The following is a 22,733-nucleotide window of genomic DNA, read 5'->3' on the forward strand; positions in this document are numbered from 1 at the left end:
TGGCTCCTACTGTTCATTTAGAAATGACTAATATCCCTCTTTCATATGTGGGAACACTGAGAATCTAATTATCCTGTGCTTTTTGAAGGGTATTACAATGTCTTTCTCAGTTCCCCCACTTTATCTCTTGGGCTTTTGTGTGAATATTTCATATAAACATCCACGAGTTCACTAATTTGGTTTTCTATTTTTTTTTTTAACTTTTTGAAAGTTATTTTGAGGGAGAGAGAGAGAGCATAAGCAGAGGAGGGGCAGAGATAGGCAGAGAGACAGAGAAAGAGACAGACAGAATCCCGAGTAGGTTCTGCGCCATCAGCCCGAACTGTGAGTCATGACCTGAGCCAAAACCGAGTTGGGCACTTAACTGACTGAGCCACCATGCGCCCCACTAGTTTGGTTTTCTATGTAAAGCCTGTTAACCTCCTCCATTAATTTCACTTATAGACCAGAGTTCGCTAAAACCAGAGCCATTGCACTTGTCTCTATTTAAATATATTTTTATTACTTTACTCTATTTAACATAATTATTGTAAATTCCTTTCTTTGTGACTCCAATCTAAAAATATGCATGGGTTTTTTGGTCTTGTCTATATTTGTCCTTTACTCCCACCTCCCATCACGTTTCCTTACTTTTTTCTTGTATACCTGAGATTTTCTTCTTCCTCTTCTCCTCCTCCTCCTTCTCCTTTTTCTCCTTCTTTTTGAAGACTTTACTTTTAAGTAATCTTGATTTCCAACATGGGGCTTGAACTCACAACCCCGAGATCAAGAGTTGCATGCTCCACCACTGAGCCGGCAGGGCGCTGCTCTGAGATCTTCTAAAAGGGAGACGCTGGCACTGATGTTGTTTTACATAGAGATGGTGACTATCCCCTTCCTTAGGCAGATAGAATTGGGACACATCACATTTTCCCCATTCTGTAATCGGAATGCGCTCTGCCTGTGTTGCCACTTTGATTTGGAGTGAATCTGACCTTCATGCCTTCAGGTTCATTCTTCTAAAATCACTGCGGATGTCTTCCTGCTGTTGGAAGTAATCTCCCAAAACCATGGGATTGTATTACACCACCTTTCTTGCCAGTCCCGACCTAATAGCCTGTAAAGAACAGCAGCCCCGTTTGGGGGGACTCTTGCTGATTTCAAGCTGCCACGACAGTCTATGTGCCTATCAGCTTGTTTTTATTCCCTGGTGATGTCTTTCTCCCTGAGACTGTCAGTGTCCATACTAAGCAATTTCTTCAGGTGTGGAAATGTCTGGTGATCTCACCTCCACTAACGAAGGCTTTTCCCCGGGTGGAATCTCAGTTCAGGTAATCCTTTCTGGTTCCACAACGTTTTAGACTTTAACAAATAACACCTTTTAAGTGAATATTTAATTTCTACTGTTATTCCACCTCTACTCACACCTTATCTGGAAGCAAAAGCCCCAATATTTTGCATGCACAAAATTCAAACTTATTTCTACCAAGCCCAGAAAGGCTCCATCTTTTTTCCTGGAATTTCATTCTCCCACCCCGCTAATTTTCAATTGCCTCAGTAGAAAATCCAGTGTGGATGTGCCAATCATCTCATTGGATTTCCCTAGTCTCATGGATTGTACCTCAAAAACTCCTGTTTAAACAGGTAACATGACAAATCTTCAAAGATCTGTATATTTTAATCAGGTTTTGATGTTGCTTTTTATGGGTAAGACCAATAAAATCTACTCAGTCATGGCAGAAACTGAACTTCTTTTACTCCAAATATTTTTTATTTCTATTTAATTTTTTTAACGTTTATTCATTTGTGAGAGAAAGAGCACAAGCGGGGGTGGGGCAGAGAGAGAGGGAGACGCAGAATTCAAAGCAGGCTGCAGGCTTCAGGCTCTGAGTTGTCAGTGGGGCTCGAACTCATGAACCGTGAGATCATGACCTGAGTCGAAGTCGGACGCTTGACCGACTTAGTCACCCAGGCACGCCAAATATTTTATTTTTTTAAATTTACTTTTGGGAGATAGAGAGAGCGAGCAAGCCTGCACAAGCAGGCGAGGGGTAGAGAGAGGGAGACACAGAATCCGAAGCAGATTCCAGGCTCCAAACTGCCAGTGCAGAGCCCAATGTGGGGCTCGAACCCACTAACTGTGAGATCATGACCTGAGCCAAAGTTGGACACTTAACCGACTGAGCCATCCAGGTTACCCCTACTTGAAATATTTTAACGCAAAGAATGCTTCAGTGTTTATATGTATACAACATTTATATGCAGGTTTTAAGAGCAATATGAATTTTCTGAGGAAAAATCCTCAGCTGACAGTTTGGACTCATACTGAATCCTTCATGCATTCTCACGGGACCCTGGCTAAATTTTCTGCATTTTTTTCTACCAAAAAATTTTTTTTGGCTGGTATGTTTGTATCAAACACTTAGTATGCAGATCCTTAGGCTCCACCTGCCTCTTACACAATATACCAAGAACGAGCACTGCCAGGCTCTGATGGGCATCAGCACACATTCTGTGCCCTGAGCCTCTCCCCTCTAAGCCCTGGGTTGTCATGTTGATGGCAACATGTGAAACGCCTCAACACCAAAAAAACACACATGCACAGCCAGATTCCCTTTATATGATGACTATATGTGTGTCACCAATTCTGTGTGGTCAGAAAGTATATAGTCATATGATCTGTACACAGTTGTGTGTCCCTGCGTTGTCTGACTGTGGGGGTGTTGGCCATAATTGTGTCTGTTGAGAGTGTGGTCAGGGTGGAAGGTCTACATGTGATTGTCAGAACATGTTATCAGATTGTGTGTGTGTGTCGAGGGCGTTTTGTTCACCGTGGGATCAGTGCATGCAGGAGGTGAAAAGCAAGGTCTGCCTGGCAACAGTCAAGCCCCGGAGCACCAGCGAGTCCACTACAGGCCCACAGGCCACTGGGGAGCCTGGGAGAAGGGAAAGTAGCATCGTGGCATCAGGCCTGTGAGACTTGTTAGGGCCGTGGTGAAGGAAAGGCCAGATCCTGACCAGTGTGAAACTGGAATCCAGGGTCTGAATGGTTCAGAGATGGGGAAATCTGTGTGCACCAGTGATGGGGGCTGTGAGTGGCAGAGTTGTTGAGTTCGAACACACCGGTGCGGGGCAGTCATCAAAACATGTAATGGAGGGGCGCCTGGGTGGCTCAGTCGAGTGAGCATCTGACTCTTGATTTTGGCTTAGGTCATGATCTCAGTTCGTGAGTTTGAGCCTCACATCGGGCTCTGCACTGACAGCGCAGAGCCTGGCTTGGATTTTCTCTCTCCCCCTCTTGTCCCTCCCCTGCTCATGCTCTCTCTCCTTCTCCCTCTCCAAAATAAATAAATATTAAAAGTTTTTTTTAAACTATTATTTTTCTTCAATCGTTTGGTGGCCTATGATGGCACGTTTTGAGGCAGTGGCAGAGTGATCACACTCATTCTGGAGCTGCGGGTTGGATCCTGAAAACTGGGAGAGCCAGAATAGAGAGTTCCTTCCAAAGTCAGCTCTCCCAGGTCACGCTCTGTAGTGCCTGGCCAAGAAAGGAAAAGAAACATTACTTGTCCCCATTGCCACCTGAAAACAAGAGCTGCAACGAGAGGCAGATGAGTGTTTACTTGGGATTAAAGATTTGCAGTTTGGGGAGCACCAATTCCAGCAGTAAACAGAAAAGTGTCTTATCTGTGGGGTGAAAGCAAGGGCTTTATAGGAGAGCGAGGAAGAGGGGCAATTACATGGCTTGGGTAAAAGAGAAAAAAAAATTACTCATTGCTACTAACAGGCAGTAACTATGACCAATTCTGGAGAATGTCTCATGGAAACTTGCCAAGAGTATATTATTCTGCTGCTTTGGGATGAAGTGTGCGGTGTACCTCTGTGAAGTCCATCTCATCTAACGTGTCACTTATGGTAGATGTTATCTGATTTTTGTCCGAATGATTCGTTCATTGATGAAAGTGTGTATTAACATCCCCCTTTTACTGCATAACTTTCTCTCCCTTGACATCTGTTTGTATTTGTTTTATATATGTAGGTGCTCCTATGTTGAGCGCATAAATATTTACAGATTTATATCCTGTTGTTGAATGGACCCCCTTATTGTTAGGTAATATCCTTCTTTGTTTCAATAATGGCATTTTAAAATGAAAATTTATACAGGGTTCAGTCACAAACTATCTATATAAGAATCTTTAATTCATCATTACGACCTACATACGTGGTTAACAATATGTAGTAATGACGCATCATCTTGTGTTCTATGTTTTTCAGTTAATATTCAAAGACACTTTCTAGTTGAATCCAATCATCATAATTACTATTGCTGCATGAAAAATAGGACCCTGACCAACATAATGGATTTTTCAGCAACAAGTTTGCCTCATATGCAGTTCCAAGAACTACTGCAAAAAAATTATTGTTACAAAATACTGAATTTAGAATTCCCAGATGATGTCACAATTCTACATATCTTTCTTATATTTTTATAATAAGAGGCCGTTAGGCAAAATTACAATTTAATGACTAAACTCTATTAAGACATTCTTGATAAATGTTTTTCCTAGTCAGGGATTTCTAATCCAAAGTCTAACCTTTCATCTGATTCTATCAATGTATATATACAGTGTGAGAAACTACATGTTGACTACGGAATTAAAATCACTGAAGACTTTCATTCATTCACTATTATATAGAGTGTGAAACTTCACATGCCTACAACAGTTTTTCTACTAGTAAAGGTTTTCCATGCATATAATAATGAATAACTTCTTCAGCATTAATTTTTCTGTTATTGTCCTGGAGTGATCTCCTTCTGTAAAGATTTTCCTGCGTAATTTCCCATTGAAGGGAGATTAGATTATTATTCATACTGGAGTTTCTTGTCCACCCTATGACCAGAGACCAGCTAATGTCTCTTCCTCCTTGATTATAAATATAGGGTTCCTCCACATGCAGTTCACTCATGTTATGTAAGGATAAATTAAAAATGAAGGCATTTCCATAATGAATATGACCATAGAACTTCCCCCACATGAGTCTTGTGGTTGATATTATATTAGGGCTGTGGCTAAAGGCACTTCCATGTTCATTCACTATAATTAAAGTGAGTTCCCTCATGGTCTCTAAGATCGGAGCTTGTAACAAAGGCTTTTCCACATAGATGACAAATATATTGTTCCTCTCCAGTGTGAGTCCCCTCATGGTCTCTAAGATCAGAATTTGTAACAAAGGCTTTTCCACATAGATGACATATATATTGTTCCTCTCCAGTGTGAGTCCCTTCATGGTCTCTAAGATCAGAATTTGTAACAAAGGCTTTTCCACATAGATGGCATATATATTGTTCCTCTCCAGTGTGAGTGTCCTCATGGTCTCTAAGATCAGAGTTTGTAACAAAGGCTTTTCCACATAGATGACATATATATTGTTCCTCTCCAGTGTGAGTTCCTTCATGGTCTCTAAGATCAGAGCTTGTAACAAAGGCTTTTCCACATAGATGACATATATACTGTTCCTCTCCAGTGTGAGCTCTCTCATGTTTTCTAAGACAAGAGCTTTGAACAAAGGCTTTTCCACATAGATGACATGTATATGGTTTCTCTCCAGTGTGAATCCTCTCATGTTCTCTAAGATAAGAGCTTTGAACAAAGGCTTTTCCACATAGGTGACATGTATATGGTTTCTCTCCAGTGTGAGTTTTCTCGTGCTTTCTAAGATTAGAGCTTGTAACAAAGGCTTTTCCACATAGATGACATTTGTATGGTTTCTCACCAGTGTGAGTTCTCTCATGTTCTCGAAGATTAGAACTTTGAACAAAGGATTTTCCGCATAGATGACATGTATATGGTTTCTCACCAGTGTGAGTTCTCTCATGTTTTCTAAGACAAGAGCTTGTAACAAAGGCTTTTCCACATAGATGACATTTATATGGTTTCTCTCCGGTGTGAGTTCTCTCATGGTCTCTAAGATAAGAACTTTGAACAAAGGCTTTTCCACATAGATGACATTTGTATGGTTTCTCTCCACTGTGAGTTCTCTCATGTTCTCGAAGATTAGAGCTTGTAACAAAGGCTTTTCCACATAGATGACAAGTATATGGTTTCTCTCCAGTGTGAGTTCTCTCGTGGTCTCTAAGATTAGAGCTTTGAATAAAAGCTTTTCCACATAGATGACATGCATATGGTCTCTCTCCAGTGTGAGTTCTCTCATGTTTTCGAAGACAAGAGCTTGTAACAAAGGCTCTTCCACATATAGGACATTTATACGGTTTCTCTCCAGTATGAATTCTCTCATGGTCTCTAAGACAAGAGCTTTGAACAAAGGCTTTTCCACATAGATGACACTTATATGGTTTCTCTCCACTGTGAGTTCTCTCATGTTCTCGAAGATTAGAGCTTGTAACAAAGGCTTTTCCACACTGATGACATGTATATGGTTTTTCTCCGGTGTGAGTTCTCTCATGTTCTCGAAGATTAGACCTAGTAACGAAGCCTTTTCCACATAGATGACATTTAAATGGTTTCTCTCCAGTGTGAGTTCTCTCATGCCGTTTAATGGAACTTCGAACAAAGGCTTTGCCACATAGACGACATTCATAAGGCTTCTCTCCAGTATGAATTCGCTTATGTCTAGTTAAAGATGAAAAATACCTGAAGCGCCTCCCACACTGATTACAAGCAAATGGATTCTCTCCTGTGTGAGTTATTTTATGAGTACGAAGGTTGGCATTTCGGGTGAAGTGTTTTCCACATTCATTACATTTATAGGGTTTCCGTACAGTGTGAGTTAAGACATGTTGAGTCAATGTGTACGTGTGAGTAAAAACTTCATCAAACCCACTATATACGGAGAGGTCTTCTCCCGTGTGACATTTCTGCTGTCGGGAAAGAGATGAAAGACTGTTATAGGACTTCTCCCAAAAATGCATGCACCCAGTTCTCTACCTATGAATTCCAGGCTGACCACTCAGTAATAATCTCCAACTAAAACCTTCCCCAGATCACTTACATATACATGGGGCATTCATCTCCAGCATGCACATTTTTACCCTTTGTAGCATCTTTATTGTAGGGCTGAGAGTTTATGAAGATATCATTACGTGTCATGCCAATAAACCATAGTTATATAATTATCCGCTTATCAGAATAATTTTATCTTAAGTCCAGGATAATTTCTTCCCCATATTTAAATTTTCAATCACATTCTCTGAGAAGGTACTTATATCAAACTGTAACAATCGTTATATGATCCTTCTAAATTGATAATTTAGGCTCCTCCCAGGCCTTGAACGTGGATAGGCAAGGTTCCTCCTCATGACACTTACTACTGTCCAGCAGTTAGGTGGGTCGTTCATGCAGATATCTTGCATAGGTATTATTTCTTGCTTGTTATGGCTGTTTTTCATGCCTAAAACAATTGAGGAAAAAAAGAAATAAACCTAAGAAATACCTTGAGTAGGAAATTAAAGTGTTGAAAAGCTCACGAGACCAGGTAAGCACACGTGACCAAATGATGTGAAATTGAGGAAAATACTGGTGAACAGACATACATTTTAGAATAATATCAATTAGAACAAAACTCAATGTTTAAGTTAAAGAAAAATAAAATAATGATGGGCTGTTGCAGAGAATATCAAGAGTGGAAATCCTAAAAGAAATCATGACAAAGACCACAATGTGAAATTTTACTTCCTACGAGGACAGGAACATTTGCTTGCCTGAGGTGAAATGTAAGTACAGGTACATGAAGAGAAACTGATATGGAAGAAATAATGACACAGTCTGAGGAATGTTGTCTCATTGGCCACTCACAGTTTCTGAAGCTGTCGTTCACTCAAGGAAATCTGCACTGACATCAATAAGACCCTGCTTACTCACTAGCCTTCTCACACTGAGCGCATGTCTGCAGCTCACCTGGACTCCAGCCTTGGGGAGGTCCTCTTTCTTCCCTCCACAGCTCCCCTCTTTGCTCCCACTGGGAGATCACATCTGATCTGAAGAAATGACACCCTATATCAATGGAGAATGGTATGTGAATTTTCAGTTCTGTGCCAAGAACAGCGCCTGATGTTCTACTGTACAGGCAACCAAGGAAGAACATGAGCGTGGAAGAACAGCCCAGAGAATAATACCTTGAACACTAAAAACATTGATAAATGTTCTCAGCCTGACACTGCACCCAAGGATAGTAAGATCTCTGATTGCTGATGCGCCTGCCCAAGCTGAGAGAGAGCAGAAGGCTTAGTGTTTGCATCCAGAAGAAATTAAATGTTCTCACAAGGGGATTAACACTATTTTCAAAGGAATACAATACACATAAGCTCCACCAGAATATTCTGTGGAGTTTTATGTGGAAAGTGATACAAGATGTTATATTTTCTACTGTGCTCACGCTTCATCATACTGCCCAGGACAGAAAATATTCAGGATATTTATTTATTCATTCAAAAAATATTCATTGTATTCCCAGCATTGTTCTGGGTCTTGGAGAAAGTGCAATAGATACACACTTGTGGCCAAGAAGACTGTATTCAAATTATCATGTAACACACAGGATGAAAGTAGAGAAAGTTACAAATTCCATCTAGTATTCAGAAATGCTACAAAAGATAGGAGTTAGGGCAGACAGCTGTATTAGAATATGTGGAAGCTCTCCTGGATACAAGGTTAATAAACAAAAAGATGGATGGATGTATGGAAGGATGGATGAATGAATGAATAGATGGTGACAGACTCACCCACAGAGACCAGATGACTAATGTTTTCCAGCGTCACATCTCTGTACAGCGTTCTCTGGGATGTGTCCATCAGGGCCCACTCTTCCTGGGTGAAGTCTACAGCTACATCTTTGTAGGTCACAGATTCCTAAAATATCAGATATTGTTTCAGTAGGGCCAGGCTGAACAATCCCTAGGGGGCAGCTGTCAACATGATAGTGATAGCAGATGGGGAGCTGTATGAATAGAAAACTTAAACTCCATTTGTGGTTCAAATCAAATGTTCCTACTGTGCCGATCTGCCTTCTGCCCTTCAGACACATTCAAACAGAAATACACACACAATTACTTCAGCATAAAGGAATCTCAATATGAAATAACCTGGCAATTTTCCAATAAGCTGGTAATTTTGACATCCTGGGTGGCAATTATAACATAGGTTAAATAGTAAGTACTATTGAGAAGCACTTGGCTGGCTCAGTTGGAAGAGCATGTGACTTTTGGCCTCAGGATCATGAGTTTGGGCGCCAGGCTTGCTGTAGAAATTACTAAAAAAAGAAAAAAATATGTATATATACATATATATGTATATATATATATGTATATATACATATATACATATACATATATACACACACACATATATACATACGTAGTGGTACTGAGAGTTTCAGTGAGCTAATGTGCAGATGCTTCTTTTACAGCAAACACTTCATACATACAAGTGTAGGTATATTAACATTAAAGGTAGACACCTATGAAGCAATGCCCAGCATTCTGCAGGATGAACAACTCTCATGCAGAACTTGAGGTCAGCAAGTCGCACCTCTCATCTTAAAAACTCACTTGTTCTTTATAAGGTATCAGGGCAGACAGGTCCTGCGGTCCGGTTAGGGGCTCCTGAGATGGCTCGTCCGAAGGATGGCCCCACAGTGATCTCTCCTGCAGTGAGCTCTCCATTCTTAACAACAATGATCACTGCATCAATCCTCTGTATGTTAATCCCGTTTTTCTGTTGAAAGGCAATAGAATCCTCTCGATTACTTGTAGCCTCTCTAATCCTTCTAAAATTGCAACAGGATTCTAAATTTGACTCTAGTTTTATCCACATTCTGCCAAATACAGAGTTAATTTTTTGAAAAATACTCCCTAGGCACTGTTTTCAGATTTCCAATTTTAAAAAGTTTAATTATAACGAGGGAAAATGGGTAAAAAGGGGTAAGGGTAGTAAAGAGGATTTAGTCATCTTTGGAAGTTTCCAGATTAGTCAAGTGTATGTTACCAAACCTTTAGTAAGCTTAAAACTGAGGGGAAAAGAAATGATGGCTGATTTCTTCTCTCACACAAAAGTTTCTTGTACTCTCTGGAAAACTGCAGAGCTGACCTGCTCAAAGGCCCGCCTCCTCAGTGGAGTGTAAACTGCTCGTCTTGCTCATCTCTATCACCTGTCACCATGTGCCGAGGTCACTGCAGCCACTACCATGGCCCACAGGTAAATCACCCACCAACCAAGCCCATGCACTGCATGAGGAAGGAAAAAACTCTGCATATTTCTTTTCTGCAAGGACATCCTTAAGGAGCATGAGATACACTGGTGTAAATGCTGGAAAGGAGACTTCTTCCTGATCCATCCCTGACCAACAAAAAGTATCTGCGCGTCCTGGCAATGATGAACTAGAACCCAGACCCTTGAAAACTGCCTGGATGCACTTAGAAGACTTGGGTCAAGAGAAGCCTTCCCAGCCACAGGCAACAGAGGCATCATTCAGGAGAAGGATCGCGTATCCACCCACCTGCAGTTGCATCATCAAGAGTTCGGCCACCACGTCTCTTCCTCCGGATTTCCACTCACAGAGAGTGCAAACCATATGCAGGAAAAGCTGGGCAAGGAGAGAGAAGCCAAGAGACTCCAGTCTTACCCACAATTCCCAGACCCCTTGGTCATGAATCCCTGATGCGCCTGCATGCAACCCCCCAGCTCCCCCTACAAGAACACGCCACATGCCCTGAGACAATTGCGGGAGCTCTCACTTCTGCTTGGGTCAGAAGTGACAAGGCTTTGGCTACTGCTGCTCGTCAATAAGACAGAAATATTCTTTTTTATTTTCAGACGAGGCAATGAAAATCATTATTTCTAAGTTAACTGCCAACTTTTTCATAGGGATATTTAATTCCCTCCCTGAACCCCAAACCTAAAAGTGCCTGACTTAGAAAACGTACAATGCAGAGGTTTTGTTTTATAAGGGAATATATTTGTTCAATCTGACATTTTAGTAAAGTTGTAACTGGAATATTGTCGTATATTAGTCATCACCACAAATGAGACCCCAGCATTTCATAAATTGTATATTTAAACATATTGGTAAACTGAATTCTTACCAAAATTTTGTTTCTACTTAAATGTATTTCATGGAAAAATGATTTTGTATCACACACAAAAGTAGACGTAACTCACCTCCTTACACCTGGAGTCCAAAAAATAAGGAAGACAAATTCAAAGTTTAATAATAGGACTCTCTGCTTGGAAACTTAAAAACATTCACTTAATTAATCCTCACAAAGACTCTGCCGATTTCAGCATAGTCACTCCTATGGACTGAATTCCTGTGTCCCCTCCACTCCCACCCAAATCCCTATGTCAAAGCCCTAATTCCCATGATGGTATCTGGACGTGTGGCGTTTTAGAGGTAATTAGGTTTAGATGAGGTCATGAAAGGAGGTCCCCCATGAAGGGATTGAAGTCATTCTTAGAGGAACGGACCACAGCTCACTTGCTCTCTCTCTACCAAGTTGGGACACAGTGAAAAGACAGGCTTCTGCAAGCCAGGAACTGGTCTGTCTGAATCTGCTGACACCTTGGTCTTGGGAGTTCCCAGTCTCGAGAACTGTGAAAAATAAATGTGGGTTGCACAAGTCCCCACATATTTTATTACTGCAGCCCAGAATGACATTAACAAATGACAGGAACAGTTTCAGAGAGCATTAGTAATATGAGAAAGTTACATGGTAAGGAATGATACAGCCAGTATTTCAATTATGTTGTTTCCCAAATTCAATTTCTAAACATGGTCACAGGTACAGCCCCCTGCCAGGACTTACCAGGAATTCCCCCTGTCAGATGAAGAATCTGAGATCCCTCCAGCAATCACAGCCTCTCTCATTCCAGCTTGTCCACAGAATCATTCCCCATGCCCAGGTTCTCCTCACACCTGGGAACCTACAATCCTCTGACACCACTTGAAGTCTATCAGCCCCTAATTCCATTCCTTTTAGTGCCCACTTCAATCCCCATGTAATCCTTTCTGCATGCATCCACCCCCCAAAAATAAAAAAAGCTGTTTTATTCTAACTGCATACGCATGACCTATCCCAATGCCTGGTTACATGGCTCGTGCTCAATAACATCTGAGACAAAAAAAAGCATATTTTGTTAGTTCTGCCTTCTTACCTTCCTTATACGTCCATTTCTTCCACCCACTTACTGACCAACACCCTGTAACAGACAACAGTCATAGATTTCTCAAAATCTAAAAATTCGTATAGTTTTCTTCACACCAGCAACTAATTCTCTGACATTGCCTGGGTGTCCAAGGATTCAGTTCATTCTGACACCATCTTCCTGGAGTCAGCATCAGATCCCACAAGTTCAAAGTCTTAGCCCCATGAGACTTCCTCTACTTCAGATGCCAACCATAAATGTAGTGCCCAGACCGCCCACATTTTCTGCCGAGAGCATTGTGGATTCAAGGGTTCCCACAATCCCTCAAATTAGGCTTGGCAATTTTCTAGAATGACTCCTAGAATTTAGGAGAACACTTTACTCAGTTTTACTGGTTTATTACAAGGATGAACAGTCAGATGAAGAGGTACACGGGTGAGGTCCAGAAGGGTCCCCAGGGCAGGATCCATCAGTCCCCATGGAGGTGGGCTGGATTACCCTCCAGCAGATGGAAGCTCTCACCAGCCTGCAGGTTGGTCTCCAGTGTTCAAGAGTGTTTCTAGAGCTCAACCTCCAGCAACCACTCCCCTCTCCAGAGGCTGCTGGGTGGGGCTAATATCACTTACAAGCACACATTTCATTCCTAACACTCTCCAGCTTTAACTTCTTCCCTGCTTTCTCACTGGCCTTACAAGTAGGACCTTTAGACCTGCCATCATCTTCAGAAATCCACTAGCCTGCCTCCCCGTCCAGTCCACCCAACTCAGCTGACTGTAGTTTGCTCTCAGCCCCTGGGACACAAATGGTTTGGCTTCTCTCAGCAATTTTACACAAGTTCTGTTACCAGGGGAGGGGGGAAAGTCTCGAATAGTGCTCCTGCCTACCTCCATGGGGAGTCCTAAGGCTTTGCTCAAATAAGTTTTTAGGAAACTGACTAAAACATCTGTATTTTCTACTACAAGTTTTCCTAAAAGATATATCCTTTGAGATTCTGTACACAAAGTTTTCTTGTTTTTTAAAAATTTCTTTAAATGATCTCTTCTAAATGAGCCCTTAAACAACGCAGGATCTGACCACGTATCCTTTTTACTCTCTAATAGAGCTCCACTCTCTGTGTGGCACAAGCCTGGTCCACAGTCTCCTACCGCAGACACTCCTTTCTGATGAGCAGAAGCCCTCATTGCCTCAAGGATGGTGCAGTGTGACGAGGCTGGCAAGACAGGAACGTGTCCGAGAACCAGGGAAACGAGAACCTGATTACCTTAAATTCCCGCTGTAAAAATTATGCTCCCTTTTGAGAGTTACTATAGGTTCACTTTTATATTTGATACAAACACATTAAGAAGAAAAAAAGGACAAACTGTTCTTTTGGGAACCAAATGCCAGTGCCTGAAATGAAAATACATTGCCTGATTTTCCTTCACAAGTAATTTATTCTTTTATATATGAAGACAGATCCTAAGACATATATACTTTTTCGTATTATTCAAAAATAGTTGAAACACATCCTATGTATGGGAAAATGAACATTGAAGGTATAATTTATTCATGGAACCTATCATATTTTGTGCGTGTAGAGCATGGCAGTCGGTAGCATGTCAACTAAATCTGACTTGGAGAAGAGGAAGGGTCTGCTCTAGGATTTCATTTGCTTGCCTGGAGATGAAGAGGAGGGGGCTGCTGAAGGTGGTGGCCTGGGCCCAGAAGAATAGAGAACCTCTTCTCCTCTAGGTCTTAACTACAGGCAGGCACACTTTGTTGTATTGTGCTTTACAGATACTGCTTTTCACAAAGGTATGTGGCAACGCCATGTTGCTTGGTGCCATTTTTCCAAGGGCAATTGCTCACGTTATCTCTGTGTCACAGTTTGGGAATTCTCACAATATTTAAAACATTTTCATTATCATATTTGTTACTGTGGTCTGTGCTCAGTGATCTTTGATGTTACTATTGCAATTGTTTTGGGGTGCCACGAGCTGTGCCCATAGGTGTGGGCTACCTTAATCAGTAAGTGTTGTGTGTATTCTGACTGCTCCACCTACCAGCTGTCCCCCTCCTCCTCTCCTGGGGCCTCTTTTCCATGAGACAGCCCTACACCGGCCTCCTAAGTGTTCAAGGTCTGTCACGTTAAATCAAGAGCTAGAAATGAATGAGCTTCGTGAGAAAGGCACGCTGAAAGCAGAGACAGGCTGAAAGCTAGGTGTCTTGTGCCCAAAAGTCAGCCAAGCTGTGAATGCAAAGGAAGAGTCCTTGAAGGAATTAAAAGTGCAACTCCAGTGAACACATGGGTGATAAGAATGTGAAGTGAGGGGAGCCTGGGTGGCTCAGTCGGTTAAGCGTCCGACTTCGGCTCAGGTCACGATCTCATGGTTCATGGGATCCGGCCCCGTGTCGGGATCTGTGCTGACGGCTCAGAGTCTGGAACCTGCTTAGGATTTTGTGTGTGTGTGTCTCTCTCTCTGCCCCTCCTCTGCTCGTGCTCTGTCTCTATCTCAAAAATAAATACACATTAAAAAAAAGAAAGTGAACTGAAACAGACCTATTGTAGATATGGAGAAGGTTTGTGTGGTCTGTATAGAAGGTCACCATTCCCTGAAGCCAAAGCCTAATCCAGAGCAAGGCCCTGACTCTCTTCAATTAATTCTCTGAAGGATGAGGGAGGTGAAGAAACTTCAGAAAAACATCTGATGCGAGCAGAGGATGGTTGGTGGGAGTAAGGAAAGAAGTCGCCTCCATAACATAAAACTGCAGGGTGAGGCAGCGAGTGTTGATACAGAAGCTGCAGCCAGTTATCCAGAGGATCTGGCTGAGACAATTCATGCTGGTGGCTGCACCGACCAACAGCTTTTAAGTTGGAAAATCTACTGGAAGCCTTCTGTTGGAAGATGCCATCCAGGACTTTCATAGCCAGAGAGAAGTCAGCGGCTGGCTTCAAAGCTGCGAAGTACAGACTGACTCTCGTTAGGAGCTAATGCGGCTGGTGACTAAGTTGAAGCCAACACCCATGTACCATCCTGAAAATCCTGGGGCTCTTAAGAATTATACTAAATCGACCCTGGCTGAGCTCCATCAACAGACAACAAAGGCTGGATGATAGCGTATCTCTTTACAACGTGGTTTGCTGAGTATTTAACCCCACTGTTGAGACCTACTGCTCAGAAAAAAAATCCTTTTCAAAATATCACTGCTCATTGACAATGCATCTGGTCACCCAAGAGCTCTGATGGAAATGGACAGTAAGATTACTGTAGTTTTCATGCCTGCTAACACGACATCCATTCTGCAGAATGGCAGGGGCAGTGGGGTCACAGACATATGGATTCAAGACCCAGAATGTTGATAAATTATACAAGAATAACAACTTACAAAGATCTCTATAAGAAAAAAATCCAAAAACAGATATAAGAGATTCCCCTTTTTGAATCTTAGGCAGTTCTTCTTTTTTTATTTAACGTGTATTTATTTGTGAAAGAAAGAGGGAGAGAGTGAGAGAGGCAAGGAGAGCAGAGGGGCAGAGACACATACACAGAATCTGAAGCAGGCTCCAGGCTCTGAGCTGTCAGCACAGAGTCAGACATAGTGCTTGAACCCGTGAACTGTGAGATCATGACCTGAGCTGAAGTCGGATGCTTAACCAACTGAGCCACCCAAGGGCCCCTAGGCACAGTTGTAAATATGACCTACTTGAATAAATCCTGAAAATATTTGTTGTTAGAAAAGAAAATTTGTTGTAAAAACATGTGTTCAGAGAATGCGGTTCTGAGAAAGTAGAGAAATGATAGTGGCAGGCATTCATGACGAGATCTGGGGAAGAGCCATACAGAGAAGAACAGACAAGTACAAATGTTCTAAGGTGGGACAAGCCAAACAGGACTGTGAATGTGCAAGTGGGTCTAGGCACTGGGATAGAAAGTGACAGTAACAGCCCTCCGGTGACAGCTAATAAGCTAGCTAGGTTTCAGCATTTATTAAATATCTTTTGTGCTGTTTTCATCACTGGCAAAAAGTATTAAAACCAGTTTGTGTAATTTTTAGGCAAACAAAAGACAATATGGAAACTTGTTTTGAAAGGAAAACGGATAGAAGGATTATGATACAATTACTGAGACAGAGCTTATATTTATCCCAATACAATGATATCTGAGGCAGAGAGGAGAAAGTAGACACTGATCTTAAAGTAATAAGATAGAGAAACTTATATTGGGTCTGAGATAGTTGGCTTCCTACTGCTGGTTCCTTCTATCGTTTTTAAAATTATTATTATGTTTTATTTATTTATTTAGAGAGAGTGTGAGAGGGGAAGGGGCAGAGTGAGAGGGAGACACAGAATTGAAAGCAGACTCCAGGCTCTGAGCTGTTGGCACAGAGCCCGACGTAGGGCTCAAACCCATGAACCGTGAGATCATGACCTGAGCCAAAGCCGTTTGCAGAATCAACTGAGCCACCCAGGAGCCCGTGGTTCCTTCTACCCTTTAACTCAGCAGTGCAAGATAATTAGTGTTTATCAGACAGAACATGAGCAGCGTTCAATCTGGAAAACAATAAGAGAATATCAAATCCCTAGGCTCTGCCCTGTTGATATATAATTCCCAACGATTTCCCAGGATATCCTAGTTCTTATGTTGCAATGTTTTATGCATCTTTGATATCTACAGGGCTTCTAATGGAAAAGGCAAGCTTCCTTGATGGAAGCTCAATATGACTGAGAGACAGCTGCTATGTCCCAGTGTCAGGAAGAGGCAGAGTGGCTCAAGGTTTCAATATAGGAGTGGTGGGTCATTTGAAGTTCTGACATCCTGATTTTTGTCTCAGTTATGCAGTCGAGTGTTAACATTCAGTCACAGGACAATGGTCATTCAGGTGAGAGAGGAGATGCTATCTTCAACCTATCAGGTTCAGTCATCCTTTTGAGTCTTTACAGATCACCAATGTGATTTGTCATGTGTTGAGTCAGCTGACATCACTCATCATTGTTCTCCATGCCATTAAAGCATCAATAATCCCCAGGCCTGACCAGCTACTACATTTCAGCAAACGCTACCAGTGGTTTGTGTGTGTATGCTCTGTAGCCATGTGTTCAGAGCTCTTTCTTCAGAGAGTTTTGATAACATGCAGATTCACACATGAAAAAGCCAATGCACAAGTCAAAATTCACAGTTACGTGAAATAACTTGTAACCTCAATGAAAAGTGGCTTAATAATAGTTTCCATTATAATAAACAGTACTTATGTAGGGTTGAATTTTCTCCTGAAAAAAGGACCCAGGAAAACAGAGACTTGAAGACATTGTGTACAGAGTTTGGTTTACTCAAGATACCCACCTTTTGGGCTCAGTTACTCATAGGGATATGTACCCCACATAGACCCAAGAAAACTCACTCCATCTAATGTGAAGACTCCCAAGTGCATATTATGTACACACCTAAACACTGAAGATTTAACAGAGAAGGTGGTCTGGAGGCTGGATGGGTCAGAGACAGAATTCTATCACTGGACTCGTAGGTAAGCATAGAGGGAAAAAGAAAAACCAAACGGAGAGTCCAAATGTCAAGGTCACTTAACCACCAATGATGTAAAGTCCTGGCTCCTTAATGGAGTCCACTTCCCAGCAGGTCTGAGTGGAGTAAGTTGAGCTCAGGGGAATGGAGATTTGGAGACTTGGAGGAGCACTGGGTCCCCTTCTTTATAGGACCTCCAGGGTGGTTACTGTTCTGTTGCCTAACAGAAATATATCTTCCAATTTCTGAACTGATTTGAGTTCAAATACTAATATTAAATCAACTTAAAACTTTTGAGAAAGAGGGCACCTGGGTGGCTCAGTTGGTTAAGCATCTGACTTAGGGTCAGGTCATGATCTCATGTTTCATGAGTTTAAGCCCCGCATTCAGCTCTCTGTGGTTAGCATGTAGATCGCTTCAGATCCTCTATCTGTCTGTCTCTTTGTCCCTCCCCTGCTTGCTCGCTCTCTCTCAAAAATAAATAAACATTAAAAAAAGAAACTATTAAAAAAAAGTTTCGAGAAATCCAGAAGAATGTCTTCTCTTGTAAATAATCTTTGAGAAGTTATGCAGCAGAGTATTTAGAGTCAGGTAGTGCCAAGTTCCAAACAGGATCAGATTTTCCAAAGGAAATATAAAAAAGAGATGTTAACTTACACTTCCATGTTAAAGTTTATGACGTGTACATTGGGGCACCTGGAGGGGCTCAATGGGTTGAGCGTCCAATTCCCGATTTTGGCTTAGGTCATGATCTCATGGTTCATGAGTTTGAGCCCCACACTGGGCTCTTTGCTGACAGTGCAGAGCCTGCCTGGAATTCTCTGTCTCCCTCTCTCTCTGCCCCTCCCCTCTCATGATCTCTCAAAATAAATAAATCTTTTAAAAAGACATAAATGAAGCTATTTAAATTTGAAAATCTAATTTCCTTACTGATTTTTAATGCTTATGGTGTGAAACCTAGTAATAGGAAACCTCCCTAAAATGGAGTGGGCAGATGTGGCAGGGAAAACTTTCACACCCTAGAACACACAGTCAATTGCAGGCCCAACAGGAAGAGGGACTGGACCCTTTGGGGACTTGGCCTTGCACGTGGATACTACTCAACAAGTCCAGAAGGAGGAAGAGACATTTTCCTTATCCCCCAGAACAACAGTTCAGCCAGTGAGAAGCCACCACACTTCAAACTCTGTTTACTCCAATGGACTTTTAGTTTACAGCAACCTTCCCAAATTACCCCTTTTCTCCTTAAAAAAGCAAGCCTCCCCTTGGTTCCCATGCTTCCCTACAGTTTTTCTAAAGCTTTGTTTGTCCCGGATTGCAATTCTCTTTTATTCATTCCCCAATAACCCCATCAGTTGCTGCTAAAATAACAGGCAGTTCTTTTTTTTTTTTTTTTTAAGAGAGGGAGAAAAAGCGAGCGAGCAAGCGCTCTCGCGCAGGGGAGGGAAGAGGGGCGCAGGGAGAGAGACAATCCAAGCATTCTCCACACTCAGCGCGGAGCCCGACTTGGGGTTCGATCCCATGACCCTGCCATCAAGGGATGAGAAATCCAGAGTCCCATGCCCACCGACTGAGCCACCCAGGCGCCCCCTGGCAGTTTTGTTTTTAAGGTTAACAATAGGAAACAAGAAACATCCCTCTCAAATGTCCTCAGATATTGAAAATTAAATTTTCATCAATTAGAATCAAAATCCACACATTCCCTAAATGGAATCCATTTTACAGGCCTCATTCATTATCCCAACTTGACATAAAGCATTAAGAAACAGAAAACAAAAACAGTGATTAAAATACCCCATACTTCTCTGGGCGCCTGGGTGGCTCAGATGGTTGAGCATCGGAGTTGATTTTGACTCAGGTCATCATCCCAGGGTCTGAGATTCAGCGCTGTATTGGCTAGGTGCCGGGTTGCAGCCTGCTTTGGATTCTGTCCCTCCCTCTGCCCCTCCCCCACTTGCACTCTCTCTAAATACAACAAAAAGAAAAGAAATGAAAGAATATCTCATACTTCTCAAAATAAAAAAACCATCTTCAGATAGCTCTGGGAGTCGCCCCAGGAAAACGTGAAGCTGCAACACCGACGACTTAACGACCCAAAGCGATTCTCGGTGGCACCCACGCTTCTCCCCAAGTCCCGGACACTCAGCCTCCCGCTGAGCAACCCCTGCTCAGGGCCACGTCGCGCCGATCCCGCCGGCTCTCCGCCAACAGCACAGACCCCGCCTGCCCTGGTCGGCCCACTACCCGCGCCAAGGGCGGCCTCCGAGGTCCCGCGAGGCCCGCACCCCCAGCCCGGCGTGTCCAGTCAACGGGCTATACACACACCTGTCACCCTAACGAGGACACATCGGCGCGTTCAGTGCAAGAGGCCTCAGGGCTCTGAGTCTCACCTGGAACTGCCCGAAACAGTCTCTGTAGGTAGAGAAGCAGCAGTAGGATCCCTCGGACACCAAAAACCCACAAACCGACCAGAGCGGCCAGGCTGCCGGCGCGTGGGACGGAAGGAGGGGAGGACCCGGAAAGGCGGGGCGGCACGGGGCCACGCCCCAATCAGGCCCCGCCCCACGCTAGCCACGTCAGGAACCCGCCGGACCTTGGCTCAACTTCTCTAGGCCACGCCCCACGCTGGAAACGTCCTGCACAAGCACCGCCCCTCCACTGACGTACCGTTCCCGCTCTTCGCTCACCTTCTCTAGGCCCCGAACCACGCTGGCCACATCCTACACCGGCCACGCCCATCCGGTGACGTATCCTCCCCGCTCACCCCCCCCCCCCCAGACCCCGCCTTACGCTGGCCACGTCCTGCACCGGCCCCGCCCCCGCTCTTCTTCCTCGCGCCCGCCCCTCCTCTGACGCCTTGTTGGGTCCTCCACTCACCCTCCCTATACCCCGCCTTACGCCAGGCACGTCTCACGCCGGCCACGCCCCTCCGCTGACTTCCTTTCCCCTCCCCCCCAAATCCGCCCAGGCCCCGCCTCAAGCTGACCAATCCCTAACCGGCACCGACCCCGCCCCGCCCCCGCTAAACACCCTAGGCCCTGCCCCTATGCAGACGTTCCCACTGTCTCACCCTCCCTTAGCCCCGCCCCACGCTGGTCACGTCCTGCAACAGCCCCGCCCCTCAGCTTACCTCCCATTCTGTTCTCTGCTGACCGTCCCTAGACCCCGCCCTACACTGGCCACGCCCTGTACCGACCACGCCCTTCGGTCAACGCCCCTTTCCCGCTCATCCTCCGTAGCCCCGCCCCTCCGCTTACGTGTCCTTCAGGTTACACTATAACGTCCCCAGGCCCCGCCTATGCCGGCAGCGTCCTAGACCGGGCCCGCCCCATGGCTATGGTTCCGTTCCCGCTGACCGTCCATTGGCCCCGCCCAACGGTCGCCGCGTCATATATTAGCCCCGCCCCTCCGTTTACGCCCCGACCCTGTTCTCTACTCTCTCCCCAGGTCCCGCCATACGCTGGCCACGTCCTTCACAGGTCCCGCCCCTCCTAACGCTTCTGGCACCCACCCCCCTCCCTGAAGTCCTGTCTGAGCCCTATGATCAACCTCCCTAGGCCCGGCCCCTCCGCTGACGTACCTTCCCGCTTTGCCTCCCTTTGCCCCGCCCCATCTGTGAGACGTCCGGCACCGGCACCGCCTCTCCGCTTACGTACCCTTCTGATTTCTTCTTGCCGTCCCTAGGCCCAGCCCTACGCCGGCTACGCCCCGCACCGGCCCCGCCCTTCCGCTGACGCCGGTCCCCACATCCCCTGCCTGAGAGTCGCCTCACGGTGTCTGCGTCCTGCACAGGCCCCGTTTCCGCTCACCTTCCTTAGGGTCCGCCCCACGCTGGTCACGTCCTACACCGGCCCGGCCCCTCCGCAGACATCCCCTCGTGGTCTCTGCTCTCCCTCCCTAGTCCCCGCCCACGCCGTGTCCTCACTCAGTACATGAAATCTTGGTCTTCATGTTCCCCCCACACACATCCGGCTAGCGCCGGGGCTGCCGCCTCCCGCCCCTGGCCATGACATTCGGCCGACTCCATTCCTCGCACAAGACTCACATCCGAGCCATTCTCATCCTCCGGCAGTGAGGCCCTGCCGTCGCCAGGCCTTCCATTCGCGGTCACCTTGTGGGCGAGGCCCCTGGGCCCCGGGCTGGGGGAGGGGACGACCCCGTTGTGTGACACCTCGTGCTGTTCTGTCCCCAAACCTGTTCCCCCGGCCGTACCTGCCAGAGTGTGCCTACATTCCCGATATCCCACTGGAAAGTGAGCTGCTAGGACGTAGACGGCATCCGTTCCGTCGCCGAATGCCTAGTGGGCGGCGACTTGAGGGAAGAAAGACCGGGAGGGACACGCCGGGCGACCGCGAAGGGAGAGTGAGTAAAATGAGCAGCCTAGAGGATGCCACGTGGGGGGTCCTGTGCACTGCGGGAAACGGTCCTAGTGGACGGGAGTGCCCGGGCTCGACCCAGCGGGAGCAGCGAGGGCTGGCGGAGGGGCGGGGGTGGGGTGGGGTGGGTAGCAGGGGGCACATCCCAAATGCATTCCCTTTTAACCTTGTTGTGTGAGGGTCATGCTAGAGGTCTCCGTGCTTTCCCAGGCTTCGTTACATTTTGAAAATATTGTTGGGTCCTAAGTAATTTTACACCAATTCATGTGCACTCCGTGAGGATATTGATCATTTGTTACATTAACAGAACTAGTCTAACAGCTTCCCGTCGTTCTTGTCATCTTTGGACTGAGCTGGCTGTGAGCTAAGGTTTCCAACTGTATTTTCAAGTTTCCTGTGTCCTTTTTGTACAAATGTTCAGGGATGGTACAAGTTGTTCCCGGCCTCCCCCTCCCTCCCCTCAGGACTTATAAAATTTATTGTCGTTTTTCAGTGTGCTCACCACCTTCTCAGCGGCTTCTAGTCCAGCAGCAGCCTTTCCAGGCAGGCCTAGAAAGCTTCCCTTGAGAGTCCCATTTGGGGCAGTGGCATTTCCCGTGCTCCTGAAGTAACCTAGGAAGTTCTGGATAGGAATTCAGTAGCATAGACACCGTCTCCCACCTTTCCAGGCAGACACTAGTGGCTCTTGGGTCCTCATGGCCACTTAGAATATTTCCAGAGTC

General features: G+C 44.8%; 2 protein-coding genes across 11 annotated transcripts in view; one reads left to right on the top strand and one right to left on the bottom strand.

The window, feature by feature from the left end:
- LOC128772488 (uncharacterized) overlaps positions 1 to 13,880 on the top strand; it is a 40,404-nt gene extending 26,524 nt beyond the window's left edge. Inside the window, exon 4 of the mRNA XM_053900739.1 lies at positions 13,238 to 13,880. Coding sequence (XP_053756714.1) covers positions 13,238 to 13,342 — 105 coding nt within the window. The 3' untranslated portion in view covers positions 13,343 to 13,880. The remainder of the gene's footprint in view (positions 1 to 13,237) is intronic.
- LOC109254237 (zinc finger protein 596-like) lies at positions 4,146 to 22,015 on the bottom strand. 10 transcript variants are annotated; one of them, XM_019427975.2, is made up of 8 exons: positions 20,026 to 20,316; positions 12,147 to 12,191; positions 10,492 to 10,578; positions 9,545 to 9,710; positions 8,720 to 8,846; positions 7,896 to 7,991; positions 7,307 to 7,389; positions 4,146 to 6,859 (listed from the first exon to the last, which is right to left on the bottom strand). In XM_019427975.2, exons 4-8 carry the CDS (start codon positions 9,656 to 9,658, stop codon positions 5,069 to 5,071), a joined length of 2,211 nt encoding a protein of 736 aa, XP_019283520.2. In that variant the 5' UTR covers positions 9,659 to 9,710; positions 10,492 to 10,578; positions 12,147 to 12,191; positions 20,026 to 20,316; the 3' UTR covers positions 4,146 to 5,068. The 10 variants fall into 10 exon arrangements, with proteins under 10 accessions (XP_019283520.2, XP_019283516.2, XP_053756708.1 ...); XM_019427971.2 differs by having other exon boundaries at positions 11,798 to 12,191; XM_053900733.1 differs by lacking the exons at positions 12,147 to 12,191; positions 20,026 to 20,316 and adding an exon at positions 21,848 to 22,015.
- Between the last annotated feature and the right edge of the window lie 718 nt (positions 22,016 to 22,733).

Source organism: Panthera pardus, unplaced genomic scaffold (assembly GCF_024362965.1).
Source record: "Panthera pardus isolate Hobbes unplaced genomic scaffold, ASM2436296v1 HiC_scaffold_13, whole genome shotgun sequence".
In the NCBI taxonomy this organism is placed as follows: Eukaryota; Metazoa; Chordata; class Mammalia; order Carnivora; family Felidae; genus Panthera; species Panthera pardus.